The sequence below is a fragment of the Vipera berus genome (genome assembly GCF_964194415.1).
Source record: "Vipera berus genome assembly, chromosome: 2".
Lineage (NCBI taxonomy): Eukaryota > Metazoa > Chordata > Lepidosauria > Squamata > Viperidae > Vipera > Vipera berus.
The window spans coordinates 212,023,929-212,037,291 of record NC_138203.1 but is presented as its reverse complement, the minus strand read 5'-3'; the positions used below and the strand labels follow the sequence as shown (position 1 = coordinate 212,037,291).

Below are 13,363 nucleotides of genomic sequence, written 5' to 3'. Positions count from 1 at the left end.
AATGTGCTGGGTGAACTGCAAGCTTTGAGTTCCTTGCTCGCTGCACCTTGCTTGCAACATGTTTTGTAGAGTTGACCTAATTCAGGGCTCCAGTAAACAGAATGTAGAGACTAGATTCTCAGAGTAAAAACATAGAACAAAAGCAGGTAACCTAGTGTCCTTTCAGTATTTTGGAGTTCAACTCCTGTCAACCTTAGCTAAACAAGACTAACTACTTGGAAGAATGGTGGAAGTACTAATCCAGGACATCTTTAGGGAGCTGTTTTCCCTACCCATGTACTAGTGCAGAGGAAGGCAACCTTGGCTCTTTTATGACTTGTGGACTTCAATACCCAGAATTCCTGAACTAGCCATGCTAACTCAGGAATTCTGGGGGTTGAAGTCCACAAGTCATAAAAGAGCCAAGGTTGCCTACTCCTGTACTAGTGCAACAGATGATTATAAAAACTCTTGTAAAACATCCAAGATCTAGTACTGATAGCTATCCGCTTCAAGTAATGCATAGCAAGAGAGGAACTGCAATAAGATGTCTCAGTCTCACCCATGTGGTGGTTTTAATTCTGAAAAACCACAAGATACAACTCAGAGTAACAAAGACAATACATTAAAATACTTACTGCACCTGCATTAACGTGCAGTGCATGTGATGAATGTTTGTATGCTCTACTTACATAAAATGCAAGAAAATCACGTTGATAACTTTGGCAGATAACATGAGACGCAACTTAGCAGAATGGTTTAATGCAGCAGACATGTTAGCTAACTAGAATTAGATTTGAGCTTGTGGGATATATCTTCTTTTATCCAACATAAAGAGGATAAAGCTCTTTTTCAAGTGAAACACAGCTCCTGGGGAATTCATAATACACCTCTTTGCAATTTTACTGGCAGCAGTTTAGAAGGATTTACTACTACTTTCTTCTTGGATTTTCCCTCTCTCAACTTTCCAATCCAGCCCAAAGCCTTAATATTCCCTGGAATATGAAATAGCTGAGGAGACCTGAGCCTTCTTAGCCCAGAGGTCATACCTGCCTTATTTTTTATTTTATTTTTTAAAGAATTGTCATGTTTGTTCGCACATACTTAAAACTATATCCAACAGGAGCAGAACTGGCTTCAAGTAACCTGCAAAAATAAAAGAGTTGATTTAAAAGATGTCACAATAAATAAATTATTCTTGGGGTGTTTTACTTTATCACTTAAGCCTTTGAATGTTAAAAAATAAAAGGCTCTGTAAAGACTGAGCCTAACTCCATTGGAAAACTAAACAACAGGAAATGCTGGAAGAAGCATGGATGGGGCCATGGAAATAGCAACTGAAGTCTACCACCCAAATAGTAAATAGCTCTACTCAACCTTTTGGGAGAATAAGTCAAATCTGATCTGGTGCTGCCTCTGTAATGATAAGCAGAACAGTGGTCTTCATTCGTACCAGCAGCCTTCACCAAAAGAATCTATTTGGCTAGTTTGGGAATGGATTACTAGAGAGGCCTTTGTTGTTAAGTGAATCTGGCTTCCCCATTGACTTTGCTTGTCAGAAGGTCGCAAAAGGTGATAACATGACCCTGGGACACAGCAATGGTCATGAATATGAACCAATTGCCAAGCATTTGAATTTTGATCACATGATCATGGGGATGCTACAAAGGTTGTAACTGTGAAAAATGGTCATAAGTCACATTTTTCAGTGCCATTGTAACTTTGAACAGTCACTAAATGAATTGTTGTATGTCAAGGACTACCTATATACAATATTCAAATTGTGCAGACAAGGCAATTTAAACCCAACAATCCTACACATGTTCCTTTAGAATTCAGCTCATAAATTTTTTAATATATTTTAAAACAGCTTTTACAGCTTTTCCCCCCATGATCATTTGAATTTTTTGCTCATTTAGACATATTTCAACAGAAGAATCTATTTAAATGTAGAATTATATTAACCCCTCTGTCAAGTTATCTGTCTATCAATTAGTTTAGTTTATTTATGAAGTAGGATACTTTTTAATCGGATGTAAAAATCTAGTTTCAAGGCAAAGCGTTGTATAAAAATATAACTGAGGGAAAGACACAAACACAGCAGCATCAATGATCAAAATATTTTAGCAGGAATTTTTGCACAATTACTGCCTATCATCTTAGGTACACACTTCTGAACTAAGCCTGACAGGTAACAGATATGATGGGAAAGAAACCGAAGTGAGGGCTTACCATTTCTATGTTTTACCACCTTTATAAATGAATGTTATCTTGCTCACAGCTCTCTCACCCATATATATAGTTGGCTATGTTGCCTTTCTATTGTTATAGTCCAGCATTCCCCAAGTTAGATGCTTTTAGAATGTATGATGTTTGACTGTCATTATTCCATGCTAAGCATAATTATCAAGATTTCTAGGAGTTAAAAGTTAAAGATAGTGACGGAGATTCTCAATCATCCAGGTAATGGTTGTCCCAAAGGTGCTTTTCAAAAGGCAGCTGAACTTCTTTAATTTTTTTCTTGAAAACTTTTCACTTCTCATCCAAGCTTCCAGTTGCCTTTTGAAAAGCACCTTTGGGATAAAGATGGTGATAAACACCTGATTCTGTGGCACCATGATCTGAATAACTGTGATGGCAGGTTTGGCAGCTGATCCAAGGGGAACAACATTTTCTCAGACTCTCCTAGTTCATGTATCAGGTGAGCTCATGTATCAAACGTTTGTGAACATTATGATACAATAACTTAAGTAAAGGATATCAAATACTTTAAAATAGATATTTAAATGCTAAATATACTTTATTTGCAAGACAGAGGTTTGTATACACATTGATAAAAATGTTGAAAGCACAGTTGGAGCAGCAAGAAAATGAGGGAAGTTTAACAAGCTACTGATTTTCTGGAGAAAATTGTGGTCCTTATTTAAGGACGCTACTATAAGAAAACAAGAAGTGGTATCACAAGAAGTATACAGCATAATTGCCATATATAAAATTTAGTAATGGATTTTTAAAATATATTCTTAAAGCATTTTAAAAAATTAGAAACTGAAGATTCCCATAAGGTTTATGACCCAGCTGATTTCCTAATTCAGTCTGGATTCAATCAACTATCAAACTAACAAAATCTTCAAAGCAGGATAGAAGAGATCCTAAGCTATAAATGCTCGCTTCTTATTGATTGCGATTTCATTACTGACATATTTGTTTGCTAGATTATCACGAGGAAAAAAAGCAATAATTTAAGATTTTTTTTAAAAAAAATGATACAATTTTTCCCCCCAGTTCTTTAGAACAGTGAAAAATGCCATCAGGCAAGCGCTCCCTGGCTGATGGAATAAGTATTTAAGAATTTTTGTCAATACAGTATCTTTCCAATGAACTGGATTTAAAACTCATGGACATTATGATAGCTGGAAATTGTAAATGTTGCTGTTCAACAGATCTGCAAGTCATGACAGTGGGAGGGTTAATATGGAGAGATGTACCCTGGATGAAATCATGAAATAGAACAAGAAAAGAAATTTGGAGTAATTGAATCCTGTATTTTTATACCATCTAGTTCCTCATCACACACAGTGTAGCTAGGCTTTGAATAACTTAATAAATACGTTATAAATTGAAGCTGTTCTGTGTAATTCCACTATGGACATTTCTAAATGTCCTGTACTGTATTTTTTAAAAAAATCTTTTTATAAGGCAGCTGTTGCTGTTTTGAATTGCATTGTCAGTTAAATGCCTTAAATGCTGCCAGCATTTTTCCCCCCAAAGAATACCTGCATTCTATATTATAAAGTAACCCTGATATGGTCAAGTAAGCCTGCACCCCCCAAATTTACTGCTGCCAAGAATTCTCCCATCACCAAATTACAGTGAAGTTACATTTTTGCACTGGAATGGAATATGATTTTATATTTTCTAAATGTAGAATATGTCTATCATTCCGAAGACACTCAGAATTTTGAACAGTCCAACACACACCTATCTCCAATGAAAGAGTACATTCTTTTTTTTTAAGAAGGAAAAGATAAAATGACTTTAACATGGAAGAATTATATTATCAGAGACACTAATTCAGCTACCATTTTCTAAAATTACTAATACAGTTATAATCTTATTACAGGAAGTCTTACCATGACTTTAAATTATAACTATCATTCCTGGCACAGAAAGTTCTTTCTCCTCTTGTGTTTAGCACGCAATTTCCATTAGCATTAATGAAAGATTTGTATGTAAGCAGGGGAAAAATTAACCCCAGAAAGACCACCAACAATAAGCATCTGTGTCTTCCAAAATTCATTTTACAGTGCACAATGAGGACCTATCTCATCATGAAGGAAAGCACTCATAATGGGTATGTGTTTCCAAGCTTGTCTCCCTGCATACGTCCACCAGCATCTCATAACTGGCTTTCTTATTATAAGATGCAAATTACTATTGCAGACAAAACTCCCACCCACCCTCTGAAAATCTGACCTTACATACACTGACGTATGCATGCAAACTACGAATATGCCTGCAGTATAATTGGCAAACAGCCTGGCCCCTGGCAAAATTCCAAAATGTGAATTCCAGAAGTACGAGTATTCCCAATCTTTTCAGGTTTGTTGGTTTTTAAAATTAGGATGCTGCCTTTTTGTGAATGGTCCTCAAGGCAGATTTTCCAACATTATATATAAATAGAACCTAAAACCAGAAATCACAAAGATGGCAACAGCAGACAAATTAAAATATGCTAAAATATAGCCATGAGATCATCGATCATAGAACTGGTGCCCAAAGAAAAGCAATTCAGTTCACCGACAAAGGCCAACATAAATCAGTGTCTGCCAACGAGGCTTAATACTTTTCTCTGGAAGGAAACGGTAGTTGTGGCCCAACCAGAGAATAGTGTTCACCAAAGGTAGCCTCAGGAGGCAAAAATTCATTCAGAGATGGGGCTCCAACAGGTATCAGAAGAGTCATGGGGCATAAGAGATCCCTCAGTATCTGCCGTTGGTTACTCACTGAGGCACTTTCCTCCTGTTTTAAGGAAAAACAGAATGCCAGTCTGGTTTAACTTCAGCATTAAGAACCCTTGTTGCCAGGCCAAATGATCAGGCATAGTGAGGGCAATAAAATATTCTGTGCCATGTAAACCAATTAATTTTTTTTTAGTTTATTTGGCACAATACAGGTAATCCTCGATTTATGACTACAATTGAGCCCAAAATTTATGTGGCTAAGTGAGAAATTTGTTAAGTGAGTTTTGCCCCATTTTATAACTTTTCTTGCCAGATTTGTTAAGTGAATCACTGCAGTTGTTAAGTTAGCAAAATGGTTTTTAAGTGAATCTGGATTCCCTATTGACTGCTTGTCAGAAGGTCGTAACTTCAAACTGTCACTAAATGAATTGTTCTAAGTCGAGCCCAAAATTTATGTGGCTAAGTGAGAAATTTGTTAAGTGAGTTTTGCCCCATTTTATAACTTTTCTTGCCAGATTTGTTAAGTGAATCACTGCAGTTGTTAAGTTAGCAAAATGGTTTTTAAGTGAATCTGGATTCCCTATTGACTGCTTGTCAGAAGGTCGTAACTTCAAACTGTCACTAAATGAATTGTTCTAAGTCGAAGACTACTTGTCTTGTTTTTGCCTTCTAATCATAGTTACAAAAGCTCATCTTCTTGCTGCTTGGATTCTGAGAGTTGATAAACACGGATTGTATCATTCTAAATACAATTTTGTAGATTTAAGATTCAGGTAGTTTACTATGTGACTAAATGAACGCTGCAGTTCTGGGGGTGAGAACGGAAGATGTTCCATGACACATTTTGAATTTTACACTTTAGCAATCAGAGCAGTTTTGATAAATTAAGCCAAAAATTAGTATAGGTTCAGCCAATGAAATAACCATGTGGATTTTTTTTTTTAAAAAAACTAAAAATTCCCTTGGGGATTTTTTTTTTAATATTACCATCACTAAGTTTTAAGTGGAAGATTAATATGGGGGCGGGGAAGTCTCTGTTTCCTCTCAAAAGACCACTTTTCCATTCAAAACAGTTTCTTTTCCATATAGGTTAGCCTCTTCTCCTATGAGAGAACTACTTATAAAATAAGTTGCAGGCAGGAAAAGGTACATATGATGAGGGCACCTGTGAGGGGAGGAATATCAACAAAAAAAAAGTCAAGATGGCAGTTGTGATCATGCAATACAATTTCTTCCTCCCGCACAGTCCCCCTGCAAAATAGAGACCAATTTTACTCATGCCATTTTAAGTATTCCTTACATTTAATAGCAGTGCCATTAGTTTTTGACACATTTTGGCTAATAATACACAAGTGTAACCAGAGCCCAGGTTTGCCCCGAGGATGCTCATGTTATTATATACAAGGTATGTAATCTAGAGATTACCTTGCAAGTCAATATACTATAGCTCACATTCCATTGACTAGGGAGGAAATGCAGTGTAGTGACCCACAATCAGGATACAGGTAACATATATTGATGAGTAATTTTCTATGATCTTACTTTTCTCATGCTGAGGGCCATACGTGAGGTGTGCCAAGTTGCATTTTTTTTTAAAAAAATGGGACCATGTTTTCCCCAATATTATTTAGTTAAATATATGTTTCATTTTAGAAACAACCTTGCAGCATTAAATTTTACAACTTTTAGAGAAGATCTGCAGACTACCCTTAAGTTTTTCATTATGTTTTTATTTATACCCAACCTTTCTGAAGCTTGCTGGTCTGCACAGCAGTCCCATTTCCAAGGTTTTTCATGACAACCTTGTAAGATAGTTGGGGTGGGGGGAGGCAGGTAGGGAGGGAGAGAGACAGGCTCAAAATTATCCAGAGAATTTTTAGAACTAGGTGTGTGCTTGAACCTGACTTTGTCTTGGTCTAATTTCACCTTTGTATAGTAGTATACCTGAACATTTTAGGGGCTCGTATTATGCACCTGTCTTAAATTATACCACATTCACTCTTACAGGAGGGCTGATTTGTACAGGAAAATCAAACTAATTATATACAGTATGCCTGGACTACATACAGAAGTAGGTTAAAATAGAAATAAAAGTGAATTATTAATTTATAGAAACATACCACTAAATATTTATATTTTTATCTGCTTATAAAACAGGTAACAAGGTCCTATGTTTAAGAGATACAGTGTAGAACAGGGGTGTCAAACTTAATTTCATTGAGGGCCGCATCAGCATGGCGGTTGCCCTCAGGGGGCCGGGTGGGTATGGCCTGGGCGGGCGTGACCTACTGGGTGGGCGTGGCTAGAGTGAGTATGGCCTACTGGGTGGGCGTGGCCAGCTCTACATCGTTTGCATCAAGGGTGCCTATGGGGGCCTGGGCAGGAGTGGGACAGATCTGAGGGTCTCTGGCACGAGGAGGGTCTCTGGGCCAGGGCCAAGGCAGTGGGGGCCGTTCCCTCACTGTTTCCAGGATGGCTTCGCGGGCCGCATGAAACCACTTCGCGGGCTGGATCTGGCCCCCGGGCCTTGTGTTTGACATGTCTGGTGTAGAAGATGCAGAATATTTATTTCCCACCACCTGCTATTTACTTTAACTTAAAATCAGCCATATGGGAGCCTAATGAAAACTGGTTGAATGTATTGCATGAGATATGATTCAGAAATCACCACTGACTCACCTTTGAGGTAAGTAGCTTCAGTGTACGTGTAATGTTATTTTGGTCGGAGAGTCCAAGGTAAATCAGAAGTACATTTCTGAGCAGTACTCCCAAAATATTTTTCTTTTAAAAAATATACAAAGTGTCTGATACATATATTGTCGAAGATAAGAAAAAAGAATACTTAAAAAGTGCTATAACATAAAAAAATGAAAAAATAAAGTAGGAAAGAAACATATGTTTTTTTTCCTTTTTTGTTATTAATTAAAGAGCAATAAAAATTAAACAGAAACAACGTTTCTGAACATTTATAGGAAACTCAGTGATATCTATGGAGATTCTCAATCATCCAAGTCATGGTTGTCCCAAAAAGGCAACTGGACTTTCTTGATTTTTCACCTTTATGGCACTTAGTGATAAAAAATTTTTTTTGGGGGGGCTTACAGTAAAAGCAAAACAATACATATTTATATAATACTTTATCATTGGCAAAATAATTTACATGTTTTCTTTTTAAAAATGTTTAATAAGTCACTTTTCAAACTTATTAGGAGTGTAAAAATTAGCTTTCAATATAGGGAGGTAAGATGGGGGGGAAAATACAGGAGCGATAGTTGAAAAAACAGTTCTGGATGCTGTGGCTATGGTCCTATCCAATTCTTCCTGAGATATTTTTAAAATATCAGGAGATGTGATCTTGCCTGTATTGAGCTCATGTTAAATTATCAAAACATAATTTAAACTTTTTAACAGAGGTGATCATCTCAGACAAAGTTAATATCATACTTTATTTCACCGCTTTTCTGTTTTTCAAGATTTAACATTCCACATTAAATGTGGAAAAATGTGTGGGAAATTGGGGGCCCTTGTCCCGGGTTTCGCTCAATGTAAGGCTTACATGAATCAAATATCATTTTTATTCAAGGCAGTAAAACAATAAATTAAAACAGAAATAACTCCAAGAGCTGTTTCAATATTTGAATAGGTTGATTCAGCCTTCCATCCTTCCAAGATTGGTAAAATGAGGACCCAGATTGTTGGGGGCAATACGCTGACATTTGTAAACTGCCCAGAGAATTCTATAAAGCAGGGGTCCTCAACCTTGGCAACTTTAAGACTTGTGGACTTCAACCCCCAGAATTCCTCAGGAATTCTGGGAGTTGAAGTCCGCAAGTCTTAAAGTTGCCAAGGTTGAGGACCCTGCTGTAAAGAACTATGGAGCGGTATATAAGTCCAAGTGCTATTGTTATTACTACGTATTTTATTCAGTCTGCCTCACAGATATAATTTCATGAAATCCAGACATAATCATTCACTTGTAACCCCCTTTTTTCTCAGTAGAGTAGTTCTTTTATTTATATCTCTTAAAACAAAAGCATTTATAAAGGAATAACATGGCCACACAACACCGTTTTACTGTTATTTTTCTTGCATACAATCATGGCCAGTCTAGGAAAAGGACTAGTGAGGACATGACAGCAGTGTTCCAGTATTTGAGAGACTGCCACAAAGGGGTATGTGGAGTCAGTTTATTTTCCAAAGCACCAGAAGGCAAGAAAAGAAACAATGGATCGAAACTAATCAAGGAGAGAAACAACCTGAAATTAAGGAGAAACTTCCTAACAGTGAGGACAATTAACCAGTGGAACAGCTTTCCTTCAGATGATGTGGGTGCTTCATCACTCAAGATTTTTAAGAAGAGACTGGACAGCCACTTGTATGAAATGGTATAGGGACTCCTGCTTGAGCAGGGGGCTGGACTAGAAGACCTCCAAGGTCCCTTCCTGCTATTATTATTATTATCATTATCACTATCATCATCATCATCATCATCATCATCATCCAGTTCTTGGAAACCACCAAGTCTCTGTAGTTTTCTTGGAAAGTTTGTCAGAATTGGTTTGGCATGCCTTCTTCCTTGCGCTGAGAAAAAGTGACTGGTCTGAGGTCACCCAGCCAGCTTAGTGCCCAAGGCAGCACTAGAACTCACCCTTTCCTGGTTTCTAGTTTCATGCCTTAACCCCTACACCAACTGGTAATACCTGTCAAAAGGCACTCTTGGGTGCGAATATTTTCAGACAAGGCTTTATCTTGCAATTGGCCTGTCCTGTTCGGAGAATTTTACAAGGAGATCAAACATTTTCAAATTCTATTTGTTAAGTCTCTTTTTTTAATTAGTTACTTTTACTCCTTATATTATATGGGACGCGGTGGCTCAGTGGGTTGGGACACTGAGCTTGTCGATCAGAAGGTCGGCAGTTTGGCGGGTCGAATCCTGAGTGCCGTGTAGCAGAGTGAGCGCCTGTTACTCCTCCCAGCTTCTGCCAACCTAGCAGTTCGAAAGCACGTAAAAATGCAAATAGAAAACTAGGGACCACTCCGGTGGGAAGGTAACAGCGTTCCGTGCGCCTTTGGCGTCTAGTCATGCCGGCCACATGACCACGGAGACATCCTCGGACAAGCGCTTGCTCTTCGGCTTTGAAACGGAGATGAGCACCAGCCCCTAGAGTCGGAAACGACTAGCACGCATATGCAGGGGAACCTTTACCTTTACCTTTTACTCCTTATATTATTTTCTTATTAAAGAATAAAATACTGAGATGGAATACCACACTGTCTTTTGACAGGTAAATCCAGGAGCAATCAGGGATAACTCCAGTATTCACTCTCTTCCTTTTTGAATCTTAAGAAGTGATGAGACAAAACTACTGATATTATAAGAAAAACATCTCTACTTGAATTGACAGTTCCTACCTTTGGCACTAGACATTGCCCTTCACCTGTCTAGATGGATAATGAAGAGGGAAACTGTTCTTCCTGTTCAGAATCTCTCCCTTCCTATTATTCGTTACCACCTTCCATCTGTGGTATTAAAAACATATTGGAAAGCAGGTGGTAGAAGAAAGCTGATGACAGGACTTGAATCAACAATGAGCCAGAAAAACTACATTTGTCTTTCATCCTACTTTCATGAGTGATGTAAAGGAAGCAAGTCCAGCTTTCTATGGAAAGACAAAGCAATACAATGGTATAAAATTGTAAGAATTATCTGCAAAAAATGTATTTCAATAATATTCAACAACAGTTCCTAAATTCAGAACTGTTTCAGAAAAAAAAAATACCATACAACCAGAAAGCGGCAAAGTAGAAACAATCACTTTGAAATACTTATGATTTCAGCAGCGGCTTCAAACTGGTTAGATAAACTGGAAGTGTTCAGCTGATAGTTGTTACCAGCCAAGCATCTGGAGAGTTGGTCGATGGACTTCCTTAAGCTGGGGATCTGAAGTATTAGTCTACATTTCATTTTACTAAGTATTTAGAAAAATAATAATATTATTTATATCCTAAAAGGAAGTTAATAACATTTTAATTTCCTTGGAGGATATTCAAATAATAGAAACAAGAGTACTACTCCATTTTCCTGAAAAAAGTACATAGGAGAATTTTTTACTGGCGTGGCTGAAAAGGTGTGTACGTGCAAAATATTGGTTCTGTGTGCTCCTGCAGGATTTGAATAAGTCCCCTTTTCAATAAGAAATCTGGACCCTGATAAACCTTTCAATTGTAGTTAAAAGACTACCCTTCAGAATACACAAGCTGATTACCAAACTCTTTTCAACATTCTTTTATATACATCATTTTGTGTTAACCAAAGACATAGACACCATGGGCAAAAAACACAGAACTACCTGTATTAACACTGTGGCTGAACAAAAGCCAAAACTTTAAACTGTAAAGGGATAAACAGCATTATGCTTTTATGATGTTCCCCTCAAATGCACAAGATAAAGTGTTAATTCACAAAGTAATTATTTTTCATATCAGAAAATATTAGTCTGATGAAAGCTTTGTTCACTACCCAATTACAAAATAGCTATGATGCTACGTAGTATGTAACACACATACTATGAAATCATTATATATAGAATAAACAGAGTAAAACTTTGAAGGCTTGCTCTACAAAAATTAACAGTAAAAATCCAGTGAAATATTATTCATTTTCTTAAGAGCTTCTGTATTTTTTGAATGACAGAGCTAGGAAACTTCATGGAAAAATAGCACACATACCCCAGGTCGACGTTCAAAATATGCCAGTCTTGATTTTGTTAAGACGAAGACTCGAACTTTAAAGTTGGAAGGGGAGGTTCTTCTCTTTTGCTGAGATTTTTTTATCAGTTCTTCTTCCAGAAGAACACAGTTATTCATTGCCAGAAAATAATAATCCAAATTACAGGATGAAAAGGGACCTGCTCTTAATACTCCACACATGAGACCAGGAAAATGATATTAGAGACAAAGAGTGAACTGTCTCAAACATGGATGCAAAAAACAATGTAGGTGCTTTATCTTTCCATCTGTCATCCAGGCAGTACTGTTCTATAGCTTCTTTTCTGATATAAAACCCACAACCACATCCTTTCAAACACACTGCGCAATGCATTGCAATTTATGTTACACATGTAATTGAAAAGTAACTCAAAAGCTTGAATGACAACTGCTCTTTATCTGAAAAATAAATGCTTTGGTGAAAACACTTGGAGCCATATTTTGCATATGAAATAAATCCATAAAACTATATATTTACTTTTGTTTTGTCTTACTATTCAACTTTAGGAAGGATTATTTTTTTTTAATCCTTGACATTTTCTAAACTGGATTCCAAAATTCAACTGCAGTTCAGATTTTTAATTAGCCCATAGTTATTAATATACGTGGGTGCTATTCATTTCAGAATCTTAAGTATGCTTAATTTATATTGATATTTCTTCATAACATCTATTGCAAAAAATGTATGCACACATATTTTATAGAAAAATAGACACCTTAGAATTTAAGCACTTACTTCCCAAATGTAAGCAAAACCACCAAAATAGATTTGTTGTTGTTGTTAGTTGCGAAGTCGTGTCCGACCCATCGTGACCCCATGGACAATGTTCCTCCAGGCCTTACGGAGAATCAAGTAATTGAGTGAAATCATTTGACACAGATGGTATTTTTTGACTGATTATAAGTGGATAAAATTATAACTGTCTACATTTTTAGGGTATTTGAATGTTTTTCCTATCTATAAGCCCATTTCCTTGTTCATCTTTTCAATTTACTCTGTGCTCATTTAGTTTTCTGTTTTGTTCAGTGATTCAACCAAGAGTATTACAATGGTATCTGTGCTGTTTCAGGAGTTTGTGGGTCTGCAACTATTTTCTAATAGTTGTGTCATTGTTTTGGTTTAAAGATTAAGCAAAGCATGTAAGGTATGTGGAAGAATGTGGACTATCCCAATTGCTTGACTGGCTGATTAAATCAGCTAGCATGCGACTGATACCATGCGTAGTGGTAGTAGTCAATTATTTCCTAGCAGGAGGGAGAGAATAATAAGCTTTCTACCAAAGAATCCTCATTGGCATGATTATGCTGGCAAAGGTTGAAATGAGGTATCAGTGTGTTGATAACATCTAGTTCAATTACTTCTTACCATCCTTCTCCAAAAGTCTTTGCTAAAGTTCAGTATGCAATGAGGTAGATGAGAGAATGGTTGAATGTAAAATAATTTATAAGAGAAGTTTTATAGTCTGGAAGTGATCCTTTATATTAATCTGTCAATGGATTATTAGTTGGAAGTTATGGAAAGAAGTGCCATTACAAAATTATGTCTAGCCAGCCATGACATCACTTATTTTCTCCCATATTTAGAGAAAGGGCTTCCATGCTGCGTTCAGGGCATACTTGCTATGAGCTCTCTGTGGAAGGTACATCTGCTA

The 13,363-nt window shown here is 36.9% G+C and overlaps 1 protein-coding gene across 1 annotated transcript in view; it reads right to left on the bottom strand.

The window, feature by feature from the left end:
* ITK (IL2 inducible T cell kinase) overlaps window positions 1–11,825 on the bottom strand; it is a 46,955-nt gene extending 35,130 nt beyond the window's left edge. The window contains exon 1 of the mRNA XM_081321260.1: window positions 11,673–11,825. Within this exon, the coding sequence (XP_081177386.1) occupies window positions 11,673–11,810 (138 nt within the window). The 5' untranslated portion in view covers window positions 11,811–11,825. The remainder of the gene's footprint in view (window positions 1–11,672) is intronic.
* Between the last annotated feature and the right edge of the window lie 1,538 nt (window positions 11,826–13,363).